At 40.7% G+C, this 22,417-nt stretch overlaps 1 protein-coding gene across 2 annotated transcripts in view; it reads left to right on the forward strand.

Annotated features, from left to right (window-relative positions):
• Window positions 1-22,296, forward strand: part of FGD5 (FYVE, RhoGEF and PH domain containing 5) — a 111,810-nt gene extending 89,514 nt beyond the window's left edge. For both annotated transcript variants that reach the window (XM_075432805.1, XM_075432806.1), the window contains exons 13-21: window positions 5,617-5,700; window positions 7,319-7,398; window positions 10,626-10,725; window positions 12,909-13,046; window positions 14,135-14,237; window positions 14,881-15,011; window positions 16,796-16,924; window positions 18,646-18,794; window positions 20,217-22,296. In XM_075432805.1, the coding sequence (XP_075288920.1) occupies window positions 5,617-5,700; window positions 7,319-7,398; window positions 10,626-10,725; window positions 12,909-13,046; window positions 14,135-14,237; window positions 14,881-15,011; window positions 16,796-16,924; window positions 18,646-18,794; window positions 20,217-20,253 (951 nt within the window). In that variant the 3' untranslated portion in view covers window positions 20,254-22,296. The remainder of the gene's footprint in view (window positions 1-5,616; window positions 5,701-7,318; window positions 7,399-10,625; window positions 10,726-12,908; window positions 13,047-14,134; window positions 14,238-14,880; window positions 15,012-16,795; window positions 16,925-18,645; window positions 18,795-20,216) is intronic.
• Window positions 22,297-22,417: the final 121 nt, after the last annotated feature.

Raw genomic sequence — 22,417 nt, forward strand, 5'->3', positions numbered from 1 at the left:
GAGTTGTGGCTAAAGCTGGGACCAAATTCCAAGAAGTTGTTACCATTTTGTCTTCCAGTGTTTTCGTAACTGTCATCATAATTCACTACTATGGCAAATACTGAAGTGTCACAAACCTAGCTATTATAATTGATACAGCGAATTTAAAAGGAAGATCAGAAATCAGGTTGGTAATAAACATTGAAAGGAAAGTAATGGAAACTTGGGATAAACTGAGTTAAATTTCCAGTAGTCCAAAATGGTTGCATCAACTTCAGGGTCACAAGAGGCTGAAAGTACTACTGGAACAAAGAAAGCACAGAAATGAGTTTCTGGCACTTTCTAGTTTAGGAACTATTTTTGATTCCTGGGGAGAGTTCAGCTGCTCAAACCCGGATGTAAACTGCGAAGACAGAAGTGTCTCTTGGCAGCTGGAGACATTACAGTAGCCAGTGTCCTGTCATTAACAGATGCTCTCAGCATTCAGAAACAGCATTTTTTTCTTCCTTTGAGTCAGAAAGGCAAACTGTGACTGAACGTGCTGTCATGCAAAGTATGTGGTGGAGCTAGACTAAGCCATAGCAGTCACTTTCAAGGACCAAGAGGCTCATAAACCTGGCTTCTTTCCAGGTCCAACACACTAAAGTTGCAACCATTTCAGGCTTTCTGTGTTATGTCTCCTGCTTGGGTGGGGCAGGGGTGACTGGATGTTGGAAACAGTTTGAAGCTTACTGGTAAAGATCTGCCTTTGGATTTAGTGATTTTTTTTACTCAATGTCCTCTACCCTGAAAGCTCCTCAGGTTGCAGAGCAATGCCGTGTATGGTAAAATTGCAGGAAAGCGGATTCATTGTGGAATATGGTAATTCCTGCATTAACACCTGAATCTGCTTGTCACTGCTAATGCTGTGGATTCTCTGTTGTGCCACCACCTCTCATGCAACCACCATTCATGCATCACTTACTGGACTATTTAGCCTGTGGCTACATTAAGACAACTACTGAATAGCTATGGCAATGTATTTTCATCTTGGCATATAGCATCTTTACTGCATCAGTCTTAAGGCCCTACCAACCATCACTGCCAACACCTTTTTGTAACAGCCAAGGCCTGCATGCACATATGCTTTCCCCTTCCAGTGCATCTAGCCCAACCCACGTCTTGATTCTGATGCCTGAGGACTCTGTGGAAAAAAAAAACAACTCAAACTCACCCCAAGACTAGAATAATCTAAACACTGTCTCTTAAAACCCACATTTATTTAAAGCCCGTATCTTCTAAGGACCGTATCAGTCCTTTGAATCCACTGGCAAAACTCAAGGTAGGATAAGAATTTGTCCTAATGTATTAATCAAAAAAACCCTTTCAGAACTGGCTTTTTTTGATACTTTGCATGTCAGCTGCCACTCAAAAAGATCACCAGAAGTTAACATGTATAGGTGTAGTTTGGTTTAGCTTTGGATGAAAGAAATGTATTTACCTTAGCTACCCAAACCAGATTTTTACATGAACAGCATTCTCTGTAGTTTTTAGTAGTGAACTTAACCCAGCTGAAGCTAAATCAAGCCCAGGACCTGGAGAGAATTTCACTGGAAGAGTATACACTGAAGGATAACTCAGAATTAAAGCCCTACACGTCCCCGGAGATGAGCCCACCAAACTAAAGCTGTAGACAGAATATGTGATAAAAATGGGGTGTGTGCCAGACTCCTACTTGGCCTGTACACTCAGGGTGTGCTTTGGTGGTGTGTGTGCTTGTGCTGTGAATGTATGCCCATAAGGAGCATTGTATGTCTGTGCACAGCCCATATAGGCATGAGTGTGTACGACACATCTGGGGGCTTTTGATGTGCATATATTTCTGAGGGTGTATGTTCTACATATCACAAGGTTACTTGGGCTGGCTGTTTTGTGCAGGCTGATGGTATTGTTGAATCTGGCGTTTCCTGGCAGGATGTTTGGTGAGTTTTGCTGTGCGCCTGTTTCCTGAGTCCAGTCTCTGTTTACAAGGATGTTGGGGCCTCTTTGCAGCACAGTATGGGCTGCTGACACTGGCAGGCCCCTAACTGCCCCCCAACCACAGGACTTTGCAACTCAGACAATGTCTGTTATCTCACCCTCCCAAGAATTTCTCTACAAAGGCTGCTTGTGTTGCAAGCAGGGTGCCAGAAGCTGCTATCAAATGGGAGACTGTTTAATGCTCTAGCTGGCAGGGCTAGAGTACAGGAGGTTTTGGAGTCAGAGTTTGGAAAATGCAGCCCCAGCACACATTCAGGCTGCTCCACTGACACTCAGGGGATGTTTAATGCAGACTTGAATAGAACAACACAGGGTTCATAATGAACTACCCTTTAAAACATTCAGAAGAACCAAACACATGGGAGGAGCTTTTAGACAAGAGAGCACATTACGTACGGATGCCAGCGGTTCAGCAGGGCATAGATAAACTTGTTTGGATCAATAAGTTGAACACTGTAGGTTAGAAAACTTGCACTGACCTCTAATGTTACTGTGTTCCCATCGCAACAGAGCGGACTATAAAAAGAAGGGGAAAAAAGAACAGTAGTAACAGAAAAAGAAAAAAAGAAAATTAAAGAGCAGACGTATCCTTCTTTCTCTGTGTTATCAATTGTTGTTTTGGGGACTGTGTGTGCATAGAGCAGTGCAGAACAGGAATATTTGCTCCTGCATCAGTATTTGAGCAGTCTGGGGATCCCCAATTGTTCAAAAGTTTTCCAGCAAACAGGAAGTGGGTCTGAAGCCCAAGGACCGCTGGGAACTCCCCTGGGGACTGCGGCAGTCAATCTCTTCTACCAGAGATTCCTGAGGGGCTGCAAGATCAGCTTTGATCATGGCCCAGTCCTCACTGTTTCAGGGAATAGTGTGCAGTGTGAAGCAGGACGATGCACGAAACCACTGGTACTGATGCTAGTTCTGTCCATACCATTCATATAGCCATCACTCAGGTCTCCAGCGTAGATGTGGCAAAGAAGACAGCAGCAAGTGCAACCCCTTTCTTTCTTCATGAATATGTGTGCCTTGCTTAGCAAACTTTGAAATATTTGTTACAATTTCATTGTGTCAAGCTGTGGCTGGTGGGACCTCAAAGTCACAGCCTACCACTATATACTGTGGGGGAGAAAAACAGAAGGAGAAAAAAAACTCCAATTGGCAATTATAAAGCAAAGTCATCATTAATGTTTAATAAAATCTTGGGATACTAACCAGAGCTGTCGTGACAACAGTATGCACCAGGGTGTCATCCTTAATCAACAGTAACAAAAGAATGAGCTGCTTTTTAAAGAAATATGTAGCTTTTAAAATAAATAAATCTGCCTGCCTTTTTACCTTTTCCCACCCGGCTGCTGGAGTCCTTGTTGCTACTAGTAATATGAAGTGAAAATAGCTTTCACCTGCTTTTCACTGAAAGGTTTACATTTGCTCATTTTTTTCTGCCTTAGCCTCCTAGACACTCAGGTATAAGGTTATGATGCATTTTCTGGTTATGCATAACCCTGGTTAAACTGGGAATCATCATGTGGTCAGTACTGTGCAGGTGTCACTGTGCTGACTGGATTAATGTTAGCATGGAGGGTAATTTATGGAGCAATAAGTAAATCACAGAAAAACTCTGTGACAAGTCATTTGTCACCTTGTTCTAGGGAAAATACAAAAGGAGTAAATACTTCACATCAGACTACAGAGAACATGAGACTCCTGATTTAAGACTTATTAGAAGGACACAGAGAAATACACAGTAGAGTGGTCAATACAGGAGAGCATGGGAGTCTTTGTTAAAATGTTAGAATGAAATGTTTCAGCATTTTCTACAAAAATATTGGCTGATCTCACTTATTAAACTCAATTAAATTTTTAAAAGTAGTAAAATTTTAAGTAACAGTTTTGGGGAAAGTCACTCTTCAGTATATTTTGCCTCACATTAATGGGAATCTGCATTTTAAATATGGGCAGCTAATGCACAGAAGCCAGATCTGCTGTGAATCAAACAGCTACTTAATGAACTGGTATCCGTGAGTGAACTCATGACCCTAATAAACGCAACAACAATTTTGCTGTTAAGTCCAAGGTGATAAGGATTTAATCCCATGATTATTAATCCCATGCCATTTTTCTTTAACCATTGTTCCTGCTCTGCAAGAAAGGTGAACTATCACCTTTTAAGAAAACATCCATAAGGCTCCACTTTTTTTTTTCAGGCAAGCAAATTTGTGAAGAATTCACATCAGCAGTTTTAGGTGGTCAGGCAGTACTATCAAAACCCCAACAATTCCAGTCATACATGATACATTATTTTATTGCTAAATCATTCTTTAGTTTCCTCCCTTCTCCTCTGTGTCTCTCTTTATCACAGTTGTCCTTCCAAAACATAGTATTATTACCATCCAATTGATTATATTTAGATGTCTTTGTCACAGAGGAATCCAAGTGAAGCTGGTTTCTGTCTACTTTTTAATTTCTCAAGAATTTTTGCATTTAAGATGCCTTGTCTGGCATCACACAGTATTACCTATGCCTTGGTTTTACATTGCCTTGCACATCCTTGTTCATAGTACCCCAGTACAGTAGTCAAGTGTTTGTCCGAGTTTATTCATATTGGTATTGATGTGAGAGGCCTGGGAAAGACAACAACAAAACATGACTTGCTCGTTCAAGTAAAGCAGAGAATGCATACACACAAGCATTACTTTGGCAATGTTAAGGCCCACCTTCCAGTAGTAAAGGAAGGAGACGCCAGCAAAGACCTACAAGGTCCAGTTCTGGCGTTTCATTTATTTGTTTGTTGGCATGAAGGTAAAAGGCTGCAATAACGTCTATGATTAAGTCAGGCAAAGAGCAGAGAAGATCTGATCCCACTTAGTATGAAGCTGTTTGAAAACATGCGTTCTGCGAGGAGCTGTGAGAACTATGGAAATATTTGGGGTGTTAAGGTACAGATTCTTTTTCTTCCTAAAATGAAAAGCTGTTCCTCAGTTTTTCCCTTCCATGGTCTCTCCTGCGGCCCACAGACTCAGCAAAGCTGTCATATGTCTAGGTCAGTTTTGCTAGCAGTGAAGTACAGTCACTGGTCTCAAATATCCAAACCATTCCTCCCCGAATCATTCCTCCAGACCATGGCACCTCTCCTCACCAACACTTCCTTTTTACCCAGAAAATGGAAGTCTGTGAAGCCTAGTCTGTGAAGCCCAGTCCTACCCCTGGCCTCACCACAGCTTCACTGTCAGGGGGACTCTTGAGAGTCAGAGCTGTAGCATCCTGGGCCTTTAGTTGGTATTGCCAGGTAGTAAATGCAGAGCCTGCCTTCCCAACTTGAACATGGCATTGCCCTTAAAACAAGCAGCTTTTTCCCCCAAGCTGAATAAAAAAAGAACTGAATATCTACTTGTTTAGGCATTAGCAACAGTCAAAGATGGGAAGAAATCAAAGTCCTGGATGCAGACACCCCAGAGTTTTGTAGAAATGCTGGTCTTGATCTGAGCTGTGTGGCTTGGGCCCGTCTTTAGTAACAGTCCTAGCAGTTCATCAAGTTACTGCTTGTTCTGTGTATCCCCCCAGGAGTAACAGGCAGGCCTGAAAGCCATATTGCAAATTATTGATTTTGTCTTTCTCTTCATATAGATGAATGATGTTCTGCTGTACACATATCCCCAGAAGGATGGCAAATACCGACTGAAAAGCACCTTGGCTATGTCAGGCATGAAGGTAATGCCTCATCTGTATTATAGGCTGGAATTAAAGTTGCATAGTGGGCTTTTAGCGCTTTGCTGGTTTATGTCTCATATCCAGCTGAAGGCAAGCGGAAAGAGAGGATGGACCTATTATCAAGGGATTCCCTTCCCTCTTACAGTAGACAGAAGGAAAAAAAATATAAAGCAGATAAAAGATTATCTATAAGGCTGTGACTTAGTACGACAGCCTTATTCAGGCTGCATAAATAATACAAGCCAAAATCAGATTTACCATCTGATCATGAAATTAGAGACAGAAAAGATTTGTTATCCCATTTTGTCCATTCGTCTCTTCATGTTTCCAGCCAATACATGGTTATTCCCTACAACATATTCACTAGGGCTTAGTCTGCCTAGTTTTAAACTCCTGCCATTCAAAATTTACATAAGCTTTCATTTGCTTCGTTTTCATGTACCCTTTGACTGTTTGCATCAAAAGCATTAATGGGTTCAAAAGTGATTAGCCAGCTTTATGGGGAAAAGGTATATTGGGAGCTATTACATGCAATGATACATCTTCTTCAGTAAATTTCTAAATTGCAGATTACAGAAACTGGACACAATTGTCCTGTTCTTACACTCTTTCCCTAAGCATCCATTGGCACCAGTACCTGTGCACCAGGAGATACTGAGCTGGAGGCGTCTTTGCTTCTTACCTAGCCACCCATTACATACCTCCCACCAAGAACCTTCATAACTGTTCTATAGCTAATATGCCAATTCATATTTATGTGAAAGAGGACTTGAAGAGGCAAGTCAGGTGTCTGGGAATCTAGGAAACATGCAAGCTGAGAACTACTAATCATTAATTCCAGCAGAATGACACAGGTGGGCTGTGGTGTTATGAAAAGATGGGAGGCTGATCACCCTAGAGACCTGATAGTCTAAAACTAACTATGGGTTCCCAGCTGCAGTAGGAATCGCCAAAACGCTCTACCATTATGTGAAAGGGAGTTGCAGAGCAGGTACTTGTTGGGGTACATTTGAAACAATCACTGGCATAATAGATGCTTGTTGACAACAACGCGTCAGTACCATGAAGCTATGTTTCTCCTAAGTGGCTGTTGCTATTAGTAGGCAACTAAAACTACATTACAGGGAAAAAGTTTTAGCTGAGCTGTAGCTTTTAAGTGCGTTTTTTTTGCTCTTAAAGAGCCTTGCTGCAGACAGGTATTCACTGAACTGAAGGGCTTCACTGTATAATGGTTGCATGTCAGGAAGAAAATTCTTTCCATTCATTCCAAGAATAGCCAAAACTTTTGCCCAAAATGCTCTGTCACTTGTCAGACTAAACATCTCCTCAGCTTGTCATATTAAAACTGAAACCCGATTGATACTTTATCCCTACCTTTATAGTTGTAGTAAATGTTTTTTTTCCCTTTAGCACCACCACCACATTGAAATAAGAGAGCATTCCTTATTACATCAGCAATACAAAAGACAGAAACCCCTACGTGCCCGTCTCTTTGTATTGAAATATGAAACAGATGGCTGGGACATCATAGATCCATATGCATTGAGACTTGCATGGTGTACTAGTTGTAGACAGTTTAACTCACATCCACATTCATGTTCATGGCATTTGTTTCTAGGTCAGCCGCCCAGTGACAGAAAAAGCCCAAAATGTCCTGAAGATTGAAAATGATGAATATTGCCTGACCCTGTCAGCAAGGTACTGTCCCCAAACAGTCATGGCAGAGGGTGTTACATTCTAGAGCTGTATCTCTAGATTAGCCTACCCAAGACTTAACTGGTGTCTCATTCTTCTTTAACTCAATTTTAGTTTGTGCTATTGTGACAGACAATGGCTGAGTGCTTGATTACACAATGAAGATATTTATTATAAACACAAAGCTCATAAACTGTAACTAATTCAACTCATATACTGAGTAAAGATTAGAAGTCGTCTCTTGATAACATGGGAAAGAGAAAGCAAAGCAAAGAAAGTCCGTTACTAAGAAGCCTGAGTCTACTATCTTTCACACTTTTTCCCTGTCACACTAAGAGTATGTTATATCTCCCTTTTATAAGTTTGCTGGTGACATCATACCACTAGGGCGGTATATCTGGTGGTGAAGTTAGTAATTAGGCAATACCATGCTATAAATATAAAAGCATTTAATAATGCTTAAATGACAAAGCCAAAATTGAACCTACTGTCAACCTCATGGATCTTTCTAATACAAGGAATTTCACTAATAAGCTTGTGTAGTGCTAGTACTGATTACAACTAGGAGTCAGGATCTCTGTCCTGGCATCACAAGCTAATGCCAGAAAGAGATTGTAGGTCAGTTTCTGATCAGAAGATAGCGGTGTACTATATTTTTTCGTGCTTCTAGCCCAAAAGTATCCTGCAAATTTACCTAGAGCTACTGCACAAAGGTAGCTGGCTTGATTTTCAGACATAGTTTACTACAAAAGAGGTAACACACTAGCAGTGGTATTAAAATTAAGTCTTCCAAATAACAAGGTCTTCAATGCTTTTAAGTACTGGCTTTCCTACCATCAGTCTCCAACTACAGCATGGCTGGAAACACAGCAATCTTCCCTAAATTACACAGCGCAACAGAAAGACAGGGATGGCACTTTCTTACTCAGAATCAAACTTTGGAGCTCCCATCCTTCCCAGAGCACTTGCCATCTGTGGGCAGTGCTCAGATACCTGTCAAAGCCTTTTTGTCTGTTTCCTTTTATAACCAGCAAATGAGAAAGTATCTGAGATTTTCTTAGAGCTGCACACTCATCACAACCCTTAAAATATATACACGGTACTTCTGAATTACCTGCTGCCAGTTACAAAAGCAGGATGTGTACAGTATTGTAGAGGGGAAATCACTGCTGCATGTCCTCTTTGTTCAGGACAACTTAAGTTGGCATCCCTAACGAGAAGCTTGGGATGTTCTGCTTCCATTGTTATATTGTTTCTTTGCCTTTTGTACTCATCAAGTTTGTGCTTAGTTAGCCTAAACAAAGCATGTGAGGCCACTGCAAGCTGTTTCTTTGGTAGTAGATAGAACCAGGGCCTGAGACTAAGGTTGCCCTTCTGTTAACAGCCAGACAGAGACTGACTCTTCTCAGAGTGCTGGAACAGAGCCTCTTTCCCTTCCTTGTGCTGCTCATTCTGGGACCAATCCGCCATAAAGTCACCCCAAAACACTTTTTCCTCTCCCTTTCTGCACTGGTTGGCCAGCTGATAAGTCAACGGTGGGACAACATGCTCTCCTAACCCCACTGCACGATGTCCTTGGCCTCCTACACGCCAAAAGGAGCACCAAAGACACAAATGTACCAAGTGTCCCTAAAGACTGTATCTCCTAGTGCTCACACTGAGGTGCTGCAAGTCTGCACTGAAGGCCAGCTGTTAACAACCACAACCCAAACCTCAATGCCTTTACGCTTGTGTGAGACAAGGCGAATGCACTGAAGAAATACAGCATGAGTGCTAGGGACTAAAGGCAATAAAATGAGGATTACCAAAGCTCTGAAATTAGCGTGGTTATATGAGCAGATGGCACTGTAAAATCTTTACATGTCCTGCTGAAAATGGCTCGCTCACTCGACGAGCCGTATTATTGCCTTGCAGTGAGCTGGTAACAGATCTGAGCACAGAGCCTTTACGGATAAGGCTCATACTTCTCTTATACCTTTATTTGCATTTCAGAAATGTTCTTCTTGGACACAGGGGTAACCACGTGGTGCTCTGCTCCAATTTCTGCTCCACCCTTGTTGTATTTTACAGAGGCTGATGCTTTTCAGACAAGGGCTTATGCTCACAGTGCAAAGGGATGCTAAGTCAGAGATCACTGATAAAATCTGACATTTCCTCTCTTTTTGTGGGCTCCCCCCCCCTTTTTTTTTTAAGACCACAAAAGACAAATTGTTCTCAGATGTCTTTTTTGGTGGCCTTCATGAGGACAGTGTGAGGAACTCACAGCTGAACAGCAGCTGGCAACGACACCACTGCTAATTTTTACAACAAAGTCTAGTGGATAACTTTAATGTGAGTGGCTGGTTCGACTTGAGGAGGGAAGACCACACTGAGTTGCATTCCCTCCTGCGACTTGATGCTGGGAACTAGAGCTGTGCACAGTTTCAGATGGACAGGAAGAGCACAGTCTGAAGCCACAACAGGAAACCCAGCTAACACAGGCAGGACAGCTTATGGCTGTAACAGAGCGAATGCATCCGGGAAGTAATAGGCACTAAGAGCCCTGTTGCTTTTCTGGGAGAGCTGGACTGGCAGAGAAGCGCAAAGCACTCACTGTTTTGCCTTGTGCAAAGGGGGCATCTAGGGGCCACTCTGAAGAACTACTGGCCTCTATGCATAACTGCAACGAGAGGGAATGTAGAACTTCCTTCTCAAATTGCTGCCCTGGCCTCTTGCCAGGAGACAGGAACTCGTCTGTGATGGAGCTAGAAGATTACAGCACTCGCATCTCTACCACGGGTGACAGATTTCTCCATTTTCCAACACACAGATCATCTAAGCATCCCAATGTAGAGATGAGCATAAACATGCTGACTTTGAGCAACCCATGCCAACATTACATGCACTGGAGTGCCTAAAAGCTAGAGCATACATGACAAAAAGAGACATTTCATATTGTCCTAAGTGATCTAGGATTGGACAGCTTATAGCAAAGTTAGAGACTACTTTGAAAAAATTTCTGGGTGTTCAGTTCCTTCTCAGTCACAGTCCTAACATTAGATCTACATTAAACATCCCACTGAGTAAGTCCAACAATTCCAAGTTCCTCATCAGAAAATTACCAGTTCAATGCAGTAGCAGGGAAAAGCAAGCATTCATAAAGTGAAGCTTTTCTCCTCTGATCCAGAAACAGCTTGTTTCAGTCCCTGCTGTGCATAGAATTGACTGCTCTGCTGTATTTCATTCCACAGCTCTTGGTCGGAAAGGGATGACTGGTACAGCTGCATCAGCAGACACATCCCAGATGACTACAAAGATCACAACACTTCCACTTTCCACAGCAGCGTGGAGGTAAAAGCAGGCCAAGTCTTTCAATGCTTGAAAGTGGAAGGGGAAATGGAGAGAAAGAGAGAGGAAAGGAAGAGGGTTATAAAACGCAGAGTTCCTAGTAGCAAGACATTCTTAGTATTTTCATTTAAACCAGTATGCCAAGCATAAATAATGAAGCTCATCACAGCTAATGGCACACCTCTGAAATGTTAATCATACTCTGTACTCTGTGGTCTTTGCTTAAATTGGAGTTCTTCTGGAGGAAGACTATTTTGTGTTAATGGGCAGCTATTTTTCTTTCATCCAAAATAGCTAAAAACTTCACAGATTTTAAGGAAACAAAACTACCCATTAGTTACACTAATATCATACACACAATAAGGTCACTGCCCATGCAAACCCCACCAGCAATATTCTAATTGTATCGGCACAATTGATGTATATTATTGTTACCTCATTAATTTCAGTTGTACTACTCCCAGTTAAGGAGGCAAAGAATGCATCTGACAAAAAAAGTAAACATGGTATTTTAGGTTATGTAGAACCCCAGTTTTACTAAACAAGGCTAACCGGGGAAGAAAAGAGTGCTGGTGAGGCCACGCCTGGAGTAACTGTGTCCAGTGCTGGGCTCCCCAGTACAAGAGACACATGGACATACTGGAGAGAGTCCAACAAAGGGCCGTGAAGATGACGAAGGGACTAGAACATCTCATATACGAGAAAAGGCTAAGAGAGCTGGGACTGTTCAGCTTGGAGAAGAGAAGGCTCAGAGCAGATCTCATCAATGTGTATAAATACCTGATGGGAGGGTACAAAGAAGATGGAGCCAGGCTCTTCTCAGTGGTGCCCAGGGACAGGACCAGAGGCAGTGGGCACAAAGTGAAACACAGGAGGTTCTCTCGAACATCAGGAAACACTTTTTCACTCTGAGGGTGACTGAGGACTGGCACAAGTTGCCCAGGGAGGTTGTGGAGTCTCCATCCTTGGAGATACTCAAAAGCTGCTGGACATGGCCCTGGGCAGCTGGCTCTAGGTGGCCCTGTCTGAGCAGGGGGTTGGACCAGATGACCTCCAGAGGTCCCCTCCAACTTCAACCAGTCTGTGATTCAATTTTTGAAGACTTCAGAAATTAAACAAATGAATTCAAAAAACAAAACAGGATTTTCCTTCTGGCCTGAAGCTAACCTACTTTCAAATATTTAACAAGAAAAAATTAGAAATTAGTTAGTATAGCAACCTAAACTAAATCCTTTTTCAACAAATGAAAAAATAATTTCTTTTGCAGCTCTTCTTCTGATGTGAATCTGAATGTGCACAATGAAAAATCTAGAGGAATTTTATTTTTCGGTGTTTAAATCCTATTTGTCTGCAGAAGTCTGATTTCCTCATAGGAAAGCCTTTTAACAAACAGTCCTTCACAGGCACAAGAGCTTGTGCTACTTGTGCCAAACACTAAGCTGCTGTGAACTGACAGTGGGGTACCCATAATACTTTGGTGCCAAACCTGAAGTAACACAGCTTCTCAGCACAGCTTATTAGATTGGGTTCAGTTTCACAATGACCATGGCTCCCTGGGCTTGGAGCAAAGACACTTGTACAACACTGCAGCATGGTGCATTCCACAAAATAGCAACAGTGAATACATTTTCTCAAACTGTTTACATATATTCAGATCAGCAATGGAAAGCACGGATCAGATCTGGATTGCGTGGGGATAAATAATCTCTGGTTTTACTGTTTTCTGTACTCTCTCTTCCCCGATCATAGAACTGTCCCAAGGTGCAATGACATAAAGAGCTCAGGCCCTTTTCGATTGAAAGCTACAGAGCTTTTTATGGATTTCATTTCAAAAGTTGTTAAGAAAAAGATGGCTTTAACTTACATTCTTACATGCAATTTGCATACGCAATGAAACAGAATCTTGTCTGATGTGGAAGAGTGTCAGTGCCTGACCAACAATACATTGATTTTTACCTGTTGTGACTCTGGCTTTAACAGCACCATGTACTGACTGGCCACAGCCTTTCAGTGCCGAAACACCTGTATCTCACTTACAACATGAATTATGAATTAAAAAAACCTGGAGATTTTAGCAGGTGAAGGCAGACTGAAATGAGAGGAGAATTGTATGTGATGGAGCAGGACTGACTGAGCATACTTTGGAAGTGTGGATGCTTCTTTATTTGTTCTTGTTTGATTTTAAGCTAAGGGAAAGGCTTGGAATACCCTTGGGTGAGAGGCCTCCCACTTTGGTACCTGTGTCCCATGTCATGATGTGCATGAACTGTGGCTGTGACTTTACCCTCACTTTGAGGCGACATCATTGCCATGCCTGTGGGAAGGTAAGAGCTGTATAAGTTTCTCAGGAAGGCTTTATTCGCACCTGTAGGACACTGGCTGCCACTGCTGTAACTTCTACAAACTTGTAGCGACATCAAGACCAGAATTTGACTTCTCACAGAACCTGTTAGTGCTTTGCTAAATTAGGTCATTAGGTTTCTAATGACTCTAGTCAGAACAACAGTAACCTTTCCTTGAGGGCCCAATTAATTCCCAAAGGCTAGTAGCTGAAGGCTTACAGGATAATTGTTGCTGAGTCCAGCCATTGTATCGGATATACAGCTAGCTCTAGAGAAAATGAAGCAATACACTAAAAATATACGCTCTGTTCTAGACCAAAGCAGTAGCACATCTAGTCCAATTCCTGTCCCTAATAACAGCTGGTAAAATTATCTTATTATTAAAAGTGAAGAAACTCAGCAGTAGAGCATGGTTTAGCCAGTGACCACAGGGAAAGTTTCCTCTGTGCTCCACTGAAGAGCTGCTGCCTTTTGCCCTAAAGCCAAGGGGACCCATACGCTTTCTTGGTTTTGTCCCTGTATCAGTGCCTCTAGAGATTTGTTTATACACATAAATCTGCAGTCCTGTTTTAAACCATGGCTGTCTTTCAGTGATTTTTTTCTTTTTTTTTTTTTGTACAAACTACCACTAATTTTTGCTAGTATGAAAACGCATTTACTTAATCTTTTTTCTAATTCCACAAAGAAAAATCAGTCTGTACCTACACACGGATAGTTGCAACATGCAAGCTTAAGAAAATGATGTTACTAACAAAGCTATGAAAACAGCAGTAATATTAAAGTGGTCTTTCTGTGATTCACTAGTAGGGAAGGTGTAAGTTCCTGGGGAGATGGGCACAGCAGTGGTGTACAACCAAACCCAGTGATCAATTCTGCTTGGCTTACAACAGTGTAAATCTACAGCAATAACATTTTAGTCAGTAAACTTACACTGACTGCCACAGTTTTAGGAAAGTCATATATTATCCACTATCCATCTTCCTCTCCCAACCAGCTCAGAGGATTTGTTTTGTATGTGCATATGTATAAATTGAAATTGTACTTATGTGCATCTCTCCCTGCTGGAACAGATTGTATGTCGAAATTGTTCAAGAAAAAAGTACCCTATGAAGTACCTCAAAGATCAGGCAGCCAAAGTCTGTGATAGCTGCTATGTGGAACTTAAGAAAAGAGGTAAGGTTCCTTCAATATTGGCAAAACTGACAAACCCATTTCCTGCCTGTATAACAGGGAAGCTTTAGGATCTGCTTACCATGTTGTGTTTTGTTAAAGAGGATTTCTCATTTCAAGCACAAGGCATGGGTATTGAGGCCCCAGGAGTGCCAGAAGTGAGATCATGAAAATATGAACACAAACAACTGAGGTTAATGGAGATTGACAGAGACAGAGTAACACTCTCTCATGCAGAACTCAAAAGAGAACAGTTCATACAGAAAGGATGTCCCATTAGTGAATCTATCTTGCAAAGGTGTTATAGAACATAGAGGGGATAGATGGAAAAACTATTTGCTTAATGCTGATTTTAAAATGGAAGAAAACAAGCTGTATTTTGTGTTTTGTCAGCTTTCTTGCATGCTTCTTTCAAGCAGCTGTAGGTTATTACCATTAACCTAGGGTGCTATGAAATCCACCCATCTAATCAAACTTTTACAGGAGTGATTTGGAAGAAAAGCTAAAATAAAAACCGGCTATGGAGGAGGCATTGCATATTCCTTAGTCATTTGCATTAGCCTATTGTATGTCTCTTACCCTCGATCTGATATGTACCGATTCATCCATTTCCCCCTTCCCTTTCTGAATTTTCTTAATCTTGCAGAACGGCCACTAAGTGTGAGCTTCCCTCCAACTTCATCCAGGTGTTCAAGCAGTGCCTTCTCCTCTGTCTTCCACAATATTCATTATTCGTCTTTTAAGAAACAGAAGAAGATCCCTTCAGCTCTTATGGAGGTAGGACCAAGCTGCCTGAAAAAGGCAAGGAACTGTAGAGAACTGTGTGCTCATAGTTCAGCACCTATGTTTATAATTTATTCTGTGTGCAGTGGGCTCAGCCCATGCCCTGGTCTAGTTTCATCATGCAATTATTTTTTCTGTTTTTCACAATAGCGTTTAAAATACAAAATACTCTGACCTCTGAAGATACCACAGAGGCTTCTTGAGCCCACTGAGAAACTCAATCAGAGCAGCGTACTTCAATTTGCTCATCAGCCTGTGAAGTCTTTAGAAAACTAAGACGACTTCAAGGTACTAGATAGTACAACAAGGCAGACAATGACCATAGTTAGACAGTACAACAAATAGGCAATGACAAGTACCAACAAAGCAATGATACACAGTTGACCAGTTACCTTTTTTTGACAAGACCCTTAACTTCTGAAATCTTGCTTTGATTTCAAGATAAATAAAATACCACTTACTTGGGGAATAGACTCTAGTCCTTGCCAATCCATTTGGGAGCATACAGGTTTAATCAGGTACTTTAGCTCCAGCTCAAACCAAACTATTTCAGATCAAATTATTAAAATCTTGATCCCACCAACGTAAACAAACAAAATTCCCACCAGTTTCAATGGGGCCAGGATTTCTCCACCTATACTAGTTTTCTTTCCAGGAACAAGGTGCCAATGATGTTGATGTAGTCTAGGTAGCCAAGTTGCCCATTGAACTCAAGCACAGTAAGGCAATCCCATTTCACTGAAATCAGCAATTATTCAGTATTGTATTAAAGAGAACAGGGTGCAAACATCTTGCTGAACTCATTGTACAGTTTGGACACTGGAATTTCTTGAAGTTTGTTTGTGCTAAGGTGACGCTGAGCCAAAGATACAAGCATGTAACACAAATACACACACTGAATACTGAAAGAACCAGCAGGCAAAATTTCAGCCCCATTAGGAAAAAAAGCATTGCCTTTCTAGTCACATGGAGGCAGCACGTTTATTAGTATGAAGCACATGTTTATTAATATGAACTGTCTCACAATAGTATTGCTTCATAACTTTTTCTAACTTGCTATACCCAAGTCCTGGAACATTTATGTTCTGCTGAAAAATACTGCTGTATTACTGTTCAGTCTTCATGTGTCAATGCTACAAAGCTGGTTTTGAATCTCTGCCCATTGTTTCTAAATCCAGTACTACTGCAGTTTACTACTATAATTAATAATGTACATTGCATTGTGTGTGTGTGTATAGTTCCATCTACTCAAAATCTGGATCTTTAAGAACATTAAGCACTTAGATTTCAAAATAGTTCTGTGAGAGGGGTAACTCATCTCAGAAATATTCTTTCACAAATGAAACCAAGTCATAGTCAAGCAATTAACATAAATAGATATAAAACCATTGCAAAGTCCTAAATATACCCACATCTTAGAAGTGTTTAGCCACAAGACTGTAATTCCCTTTTGGAAGCATGTACTTTTAATATACCAAAAAAACAGACCTGGGGAAAGGAACAAGTTCAGCTTCTCAGGACGTAACTGTAAACTTGCCAACCTCAATAATAACTCAACTGCATATTTTCCATCAGAGTTACTAAGTTTAATGAGAAAATTTTAAACAGTTAAAAAGAACCATAATACCATGCTTATATTTTTTGTCTCTATATTTTTAATGGTCTACTTACGGTTTCACAGACATAGACCTGGCTGTCTGGTGTGATGCAAACATGCATAATCAGGAGGGGAAACGCCTTTGCTGTTACAAATCCTGATTTCTCCTATCCTGCTCCAGGTGGCAGCCTCAGGAGAGGGAGCTACCATCAGTGGTTACCTCAGCAGATGTAAGAGAGGCAAAAGACATTGGAAGAAACGCTGGTTTGTTATCAAAGACAAAGTCCTCTACACCTACATAGCAAACGAGGTACTGTGCAAACTGACTTGACATGGCTTCCTGAGTCTCCTTCTTTAGTCCCTACAGGCAGCACAAGTAAACGTGAAAGGTATAAACACAGTCCTCATAACTACCTGCCTTCTGAGACCTGGTCCTAACAGAGTCCCCAAGGAGCTGTCCTTAGCTGAACGGCCCAGCCACAGCCCTAGCTGGACCTCAGCAACCGTCTTCACAAACTGCCCTTCATTATTTGACTTCTTGCTATTCATGCTATTATAAATTGTTAATCACTGTGAACCTTAGTCTACATATTTACATGTAAAATCTTCAAGGTCCTTAGGCGTTCTCTGGTGCCCTTGGTAATTGCCAGGTATTTTGTAGGTAGATGGCACTATGATCCATTTCTGGTGGGGAAGAGAATCTTCTAGTTTCGCAAGTATAAATAGGACCTATTTGTCCTACTAGTACCAATAGGGAAAGACAGGAGGCAGCCTGCAGAGATGACAATACTGCCTTGTGTATTGGCCTGTGAGCTCCTCCTTACAGCCAAGGAGGCTGGATAGCAACTAAATCATTTTCATGTATATTGTCTCTTCCCAGTCTCTTTTCTTATTTTAATTTCTTCTCCTTTGTGAGTAGCATAAAAAAACATAAAAGCATAAAAATTCATTTTGCTGAACAAAGGACACAGAATGCAAGAACTGTAGTAATAGCAATATTTGGTACTTTAAGCCTTCAGAACACTCTGCAAACGTCAATTATTAAACTTTCATCACCACTGTGATGGTTGCATGAAGTAACATTACCCCCTTTAAACAGATGAGGATATTGAGGCACAAAAGAGTTCATGATTTGGCCAGAAATTCAGACTATTAGCATTAAATTCTGTATCTAATACATTTACCTTACCTCTGCTAACCTTAAAAGTGACCATTTCTGGTTCAACAATAGGGAAAAAAGAAACAGATGGCTAGTCATACTTTGCATTTCCCATTTGCAATTTAGCTTCTAAAAGCAGAAGCAAAGGCAACCTACACATATAGAAAGCATTACCTAAATACAGGGACCAAACCTGCAGCTATCAATAACAGCTAAACTGCAATTCAATTAAGGCTTATCGTGTTCTCTAACTTGTACAAAGCAGTGTCTGGCAAGCAAAATTTATGGACATTTCTTGGGAGTAAATTAACCATTAATTGCATAACCAGCTCAGAAATTTCAAAGCAGCATTTTGGAAAGCAAGTGTGCTGTTTGAGACAGTGCAGATTTCTAAAAAGGTTGCTAGTGCTAGGAAAACAAATGACAAGGTACCAAAAAGACTAACTACTATTTGCACTCAGCAAATAAAAATGGTTGAAAGGAATATAACTGGGAGGGGGTCTCAGGCTTTCAGAACTGCTGCTGTACTATCCCATACTCTCAGTAACATCTAGTTTGTCTCCCGGACCATTATGTCAGAGAGAGCCACTAAAGTAATGGCTAATTTGACCTTCATGGCCACGTGGATGATCATGAAGAACTGGACCTTCAGAAGTGGTGTTCAAGTTCAGGACTAAGACTAGATAAACACGTGCAGCACAGAGGTACTGCTCCTGTTTAGTTAAGAGCCACCAGTCCAGTGGAAAATTCACACTATTGCTTTTGCAGCCCTATCAGAGAGGGTTTATATCATCATTTGGTTTTCACAAAGAGCCCTCAAATTGTTACAAGCCCTCTCTCTGAATTTTGGTTCACTTCTTGTTTGCTTTCAGGACAAAGTTGCCACTGAAAGTTTGCCTTTGTTGGGTTTCACCATTGCCCCAGAGAAGGATGAAGGAAGCATGGACACAATTTTCCATCTCTACCACAAGCAGACTCTCTTTTATAGCTTCCGAGCAGAAGATAACAATTCAGCACAGAGGTATGGGGGTACAAACTTCCACAGTAGCCAGTGCACAAGTCCAAAAGCTTATCATAGAATCACAGGTTGGAAAAGACCTCTAAGATCATCAAGTCCAACCATCAACCCAACAACACCATGCCTACTAAACCATGCCCTGAAGTGCCATATCTACACATTTTTTAAATACCTCCAGGGATGGTGACTCCACCACCTCCCTGGGCAGCCTATTCCAATGCCTGACCATTCTTTCAGTAAAGAAATTTTTCCTAATATCCAATCTAAACCTTCCTTGAGACCATTTCCTCTTGTCCTGTCGCTAGTTAGTTGGGAGAAGAGACAAACACCTGCCTCACTACAACCTCCCTTCAGATAGTTGTAGAGAGCAATAAGGTCTCCCTTCAGCCTCCTCTTCTCCAGACTGAACAGCCCCAGCTCCCTCAGCCACTCCTTATAAGACTTGTTCTCCAGACCCCTCATCAGCTTCACTGCCCTTCTCTGGACACGCTCCAGCACCTTAATGCCTTTCTTGTAGTGAGGGGCCCAAAACTGAACACAGTACTCCAGGTGCAGCCTCACCAGTGTTGAGTACAGGGGCACGATCACCTCCCTGCTCCTGCTGGCCACCCCATTTCTGATACAAACCAGGATGCCATTGGCCTTCTTGGCCACCTGGGCACACAGCTGGCTCATGTTCAGCCGGCTGTTGACCAACACCCCAAGATCCTCTTCCGCTGCGCAGCCTTCCAGCCACTCCAGAATGCCTTCATAACAAAGGAAACAAATAGCTTTCAGGGTGTTGATTAAGCCCAATTGTATGTGGCATTAAAAAAAAAAAAAAAAAAAAAAAAATCTAACTGGTGCTTTTCAGTTCCTTCAGGAAAGAGAATTTGCTCCCTTATATAGGTAAAGAGGAGGCTGAGTCTCAAGAGCCATGCCTAGAAATCTGTCAAATGTGATTACTGTACAGAAACTTCTCTTATTTATGTGTTCTATTTATCCATCTCTTGGTTTCCTCACCAACAAATAACTGTTTAAATATCCCAATCTAATGCTACTGCTTCCACATAATAGTAATGCAATTAGTAATAAAAATACCAGCACCTCAAGACATACAGGGAAGGAAATGAGTGTTTATGGGAAATTTTATTGATTTTAAACATACTTCAGTGGTTTCATCTTTCCTATTCCAAGACAGCACTTGTATTATCTTTGAGATTTTACAGTAAGTTACTGGTAAAGGTTGTACTAGAATGCAAGAGTCCTAGTACCCAGTTCCCTGCTTTAATCACCAAACTATAGTTCCTCATTAGACCTGAGATGGGAAATACAGCCCTCTTCTGGCTTTACGTTCTTAAAATAATTACTTTTCTTAAAATACGTATGTGCTTAAAATGCATATAATTTTTATATGTACCACTTTTTCTTTCCTGCCCTTTTTAGGTGGATTGAAGCCATGGAAGAAGCATCCATATTATAGCAGCTATCATTCAACAGACTTGGAATAAATTCTCAGATTTCTATACAGTCCCAGCAACCCTCTTCTGTCTTACAAAACTGAACAGTGTATTTCAGGCCAGCTGGCTACATACACCGGATATGAACTGTTTCCACATTGCTCTTCTTGCTTCCTTCTTCTTACGTCCACATTTTTCCTAATGCAAACTTTAAAATAGAGAATATTTATGGTGATCTTTATGTCTGTGCAAGTTCAACCCGTACTATAAGCTTCTCCTCTCATCCCACAGTAAACTAAGTCTAACATCAAGACAAGAAAATACATGGAAATACTGACTACAGTATGTAACAGGCTCAGTTTTACTTACTCTAGAGCACTATCATATTTCATTGGGTTGGTTTTGATGTCTACCATGAAATGAGAAACAATGTAGTAAACAACAAATGCTCATTTAAAGCACTTTATTATTTTCATTGAACTACAGCTTCCTTTTTTCATGTTTCTAAGGAGTTCTGTAGCTTGATTTATTAGTCATCCATTAACAAGTGCCAGCATGAAACTGTGCCCCACATATGCTAAATTGCTTCCACAGAAAATGAATGAACAACATATTCAATTTACCTGGTCTACCAACACTTCACTGGCTATGATCCAGGACAATTACTTACTATCAATTTATAATTTTACACAGATCATTGTATAATTTAAAGGGTTTAATTTCATGCCACTGCAGTACTTTGAAATGCACTCCAGTAGCTCTACAAATCCAGACACTGAATAACACTTCTCCCTAAACACTGCAGACTCAAACCCAAAGGTTACTTTTAATTTATAAGCCTACAGACAGTTTTTATTTAACACTAGTCTATCTAGTAGTGTTAAGGTTTTTATCATCTATTTAAATAGTCCATTTTCAAAGCTCCTGTTGTTTCTGCTGTTCTTGTTACAAAAAATGTCATCAAAAGTTTAATCTATATAACCAGCACACCATTTGACATATGGTGGTGGGCTGAAATGCACTTGTCTGAACCTGCTCTGCTGGAGTCCTTTGGAACTCCTGTGGCTAAATGTATCATACACCAGACTGCTGTTGTGCACTACATCTCCAGGGCTGGATTCTCAGCAGCCAAGTGTCTTTATGACTTCAAAGATGCTCTGCTACTTTACACCAGCTGAGGATATAGATCTCTGGAGTTTGGGGTTTTAGTTTTTTGTTGTTTTGGGGTTGGTTTTTTTGGTTTAGGTTTTTTTTTGTTTTTTTCATAAAGAAGGTTGAGAAGCTTTTGTGTCCTATATTTGTCATAATATTTGGCTGAGGAATAGAACAGCATTTATGATAAATGTTTCTTTGTATAAAAATACCATGTTCAAGAATTTACTTACATTAAAATATATTGGCAGGGGGGATTTTTATTACGTTCATTCTTCCCTTTCTTCAGGAAGCTTAATGGGTATCTGAAATTTTTTCCCTAACAAACTGTTTAGAACAGGATATATTTTTAAAGGTCTATAATATGTATCCAAATGATAAAGGTAGTTCAATTTATCTCCTGAAAAAACAAGCTTAAAAAACCAAACACACACGTACCACTAAATAAAACAATACAGTTGTTTTGGGGTTTTTTGATACATCTGAGTCTCATAGTTTCATAAAGCGTAGGTTATCATATGCAAACACAAACTAAGTATGAGAAAAGTAAAACTTTTGTGTTCCTTAGTTAATGGATGAACACCGATGTTAACTCTGTTTCATGTTAGAATCATGGCCTTTCTACCAATACACTGTAAATGCTTATCCCCCCTTAAAAACATTTTGCACTGAAAAAAAAAAAAAAAAAAAAAAAAGAGAGTGTTGAACACAGAGTAAGATCTCTAACCATAATCCCAAACAAAGTAAGACTGCACTAGAGAACAACAGTATTGGGAAGATTTAGGTGCTGGCATTTAGTAACTTGTATGAAGTTTTCAGTTATAAGCAGGAAATGAATACATGAAAATATTTTGTTGTAAAAAAATAAGATACAGTGCTATTAAACATTGTTTTAAGTAATGTGGAAAAATAAAAGAGCAAAACATAACTGCAGTTCTGCGGGCTTTTCCTTTACATTATTTTTACCTTCCTTAGTTCTAGCTTTGCAGTGCCAGTTACTGTTAACAGACACTTACCTATTAACCAATTCTCTGA

This window comes from Opisthocomus hoazin, chromosome 11 (assembly GCF_030867145.1).
Source record: "Opisthocomus hoazin isolate bOpiHoa1 chromosome 11, bOpiHoa1.hap1, whole genome shotgun sequence".
NCBI classification, from domain to species: domain Eukaryota; kingdom Metazoa; phylum Chordata; class Aves; order Opisthocomiformes; family Opisthocomidae; genus Opisthocomus; species Opisthocomus hoazin.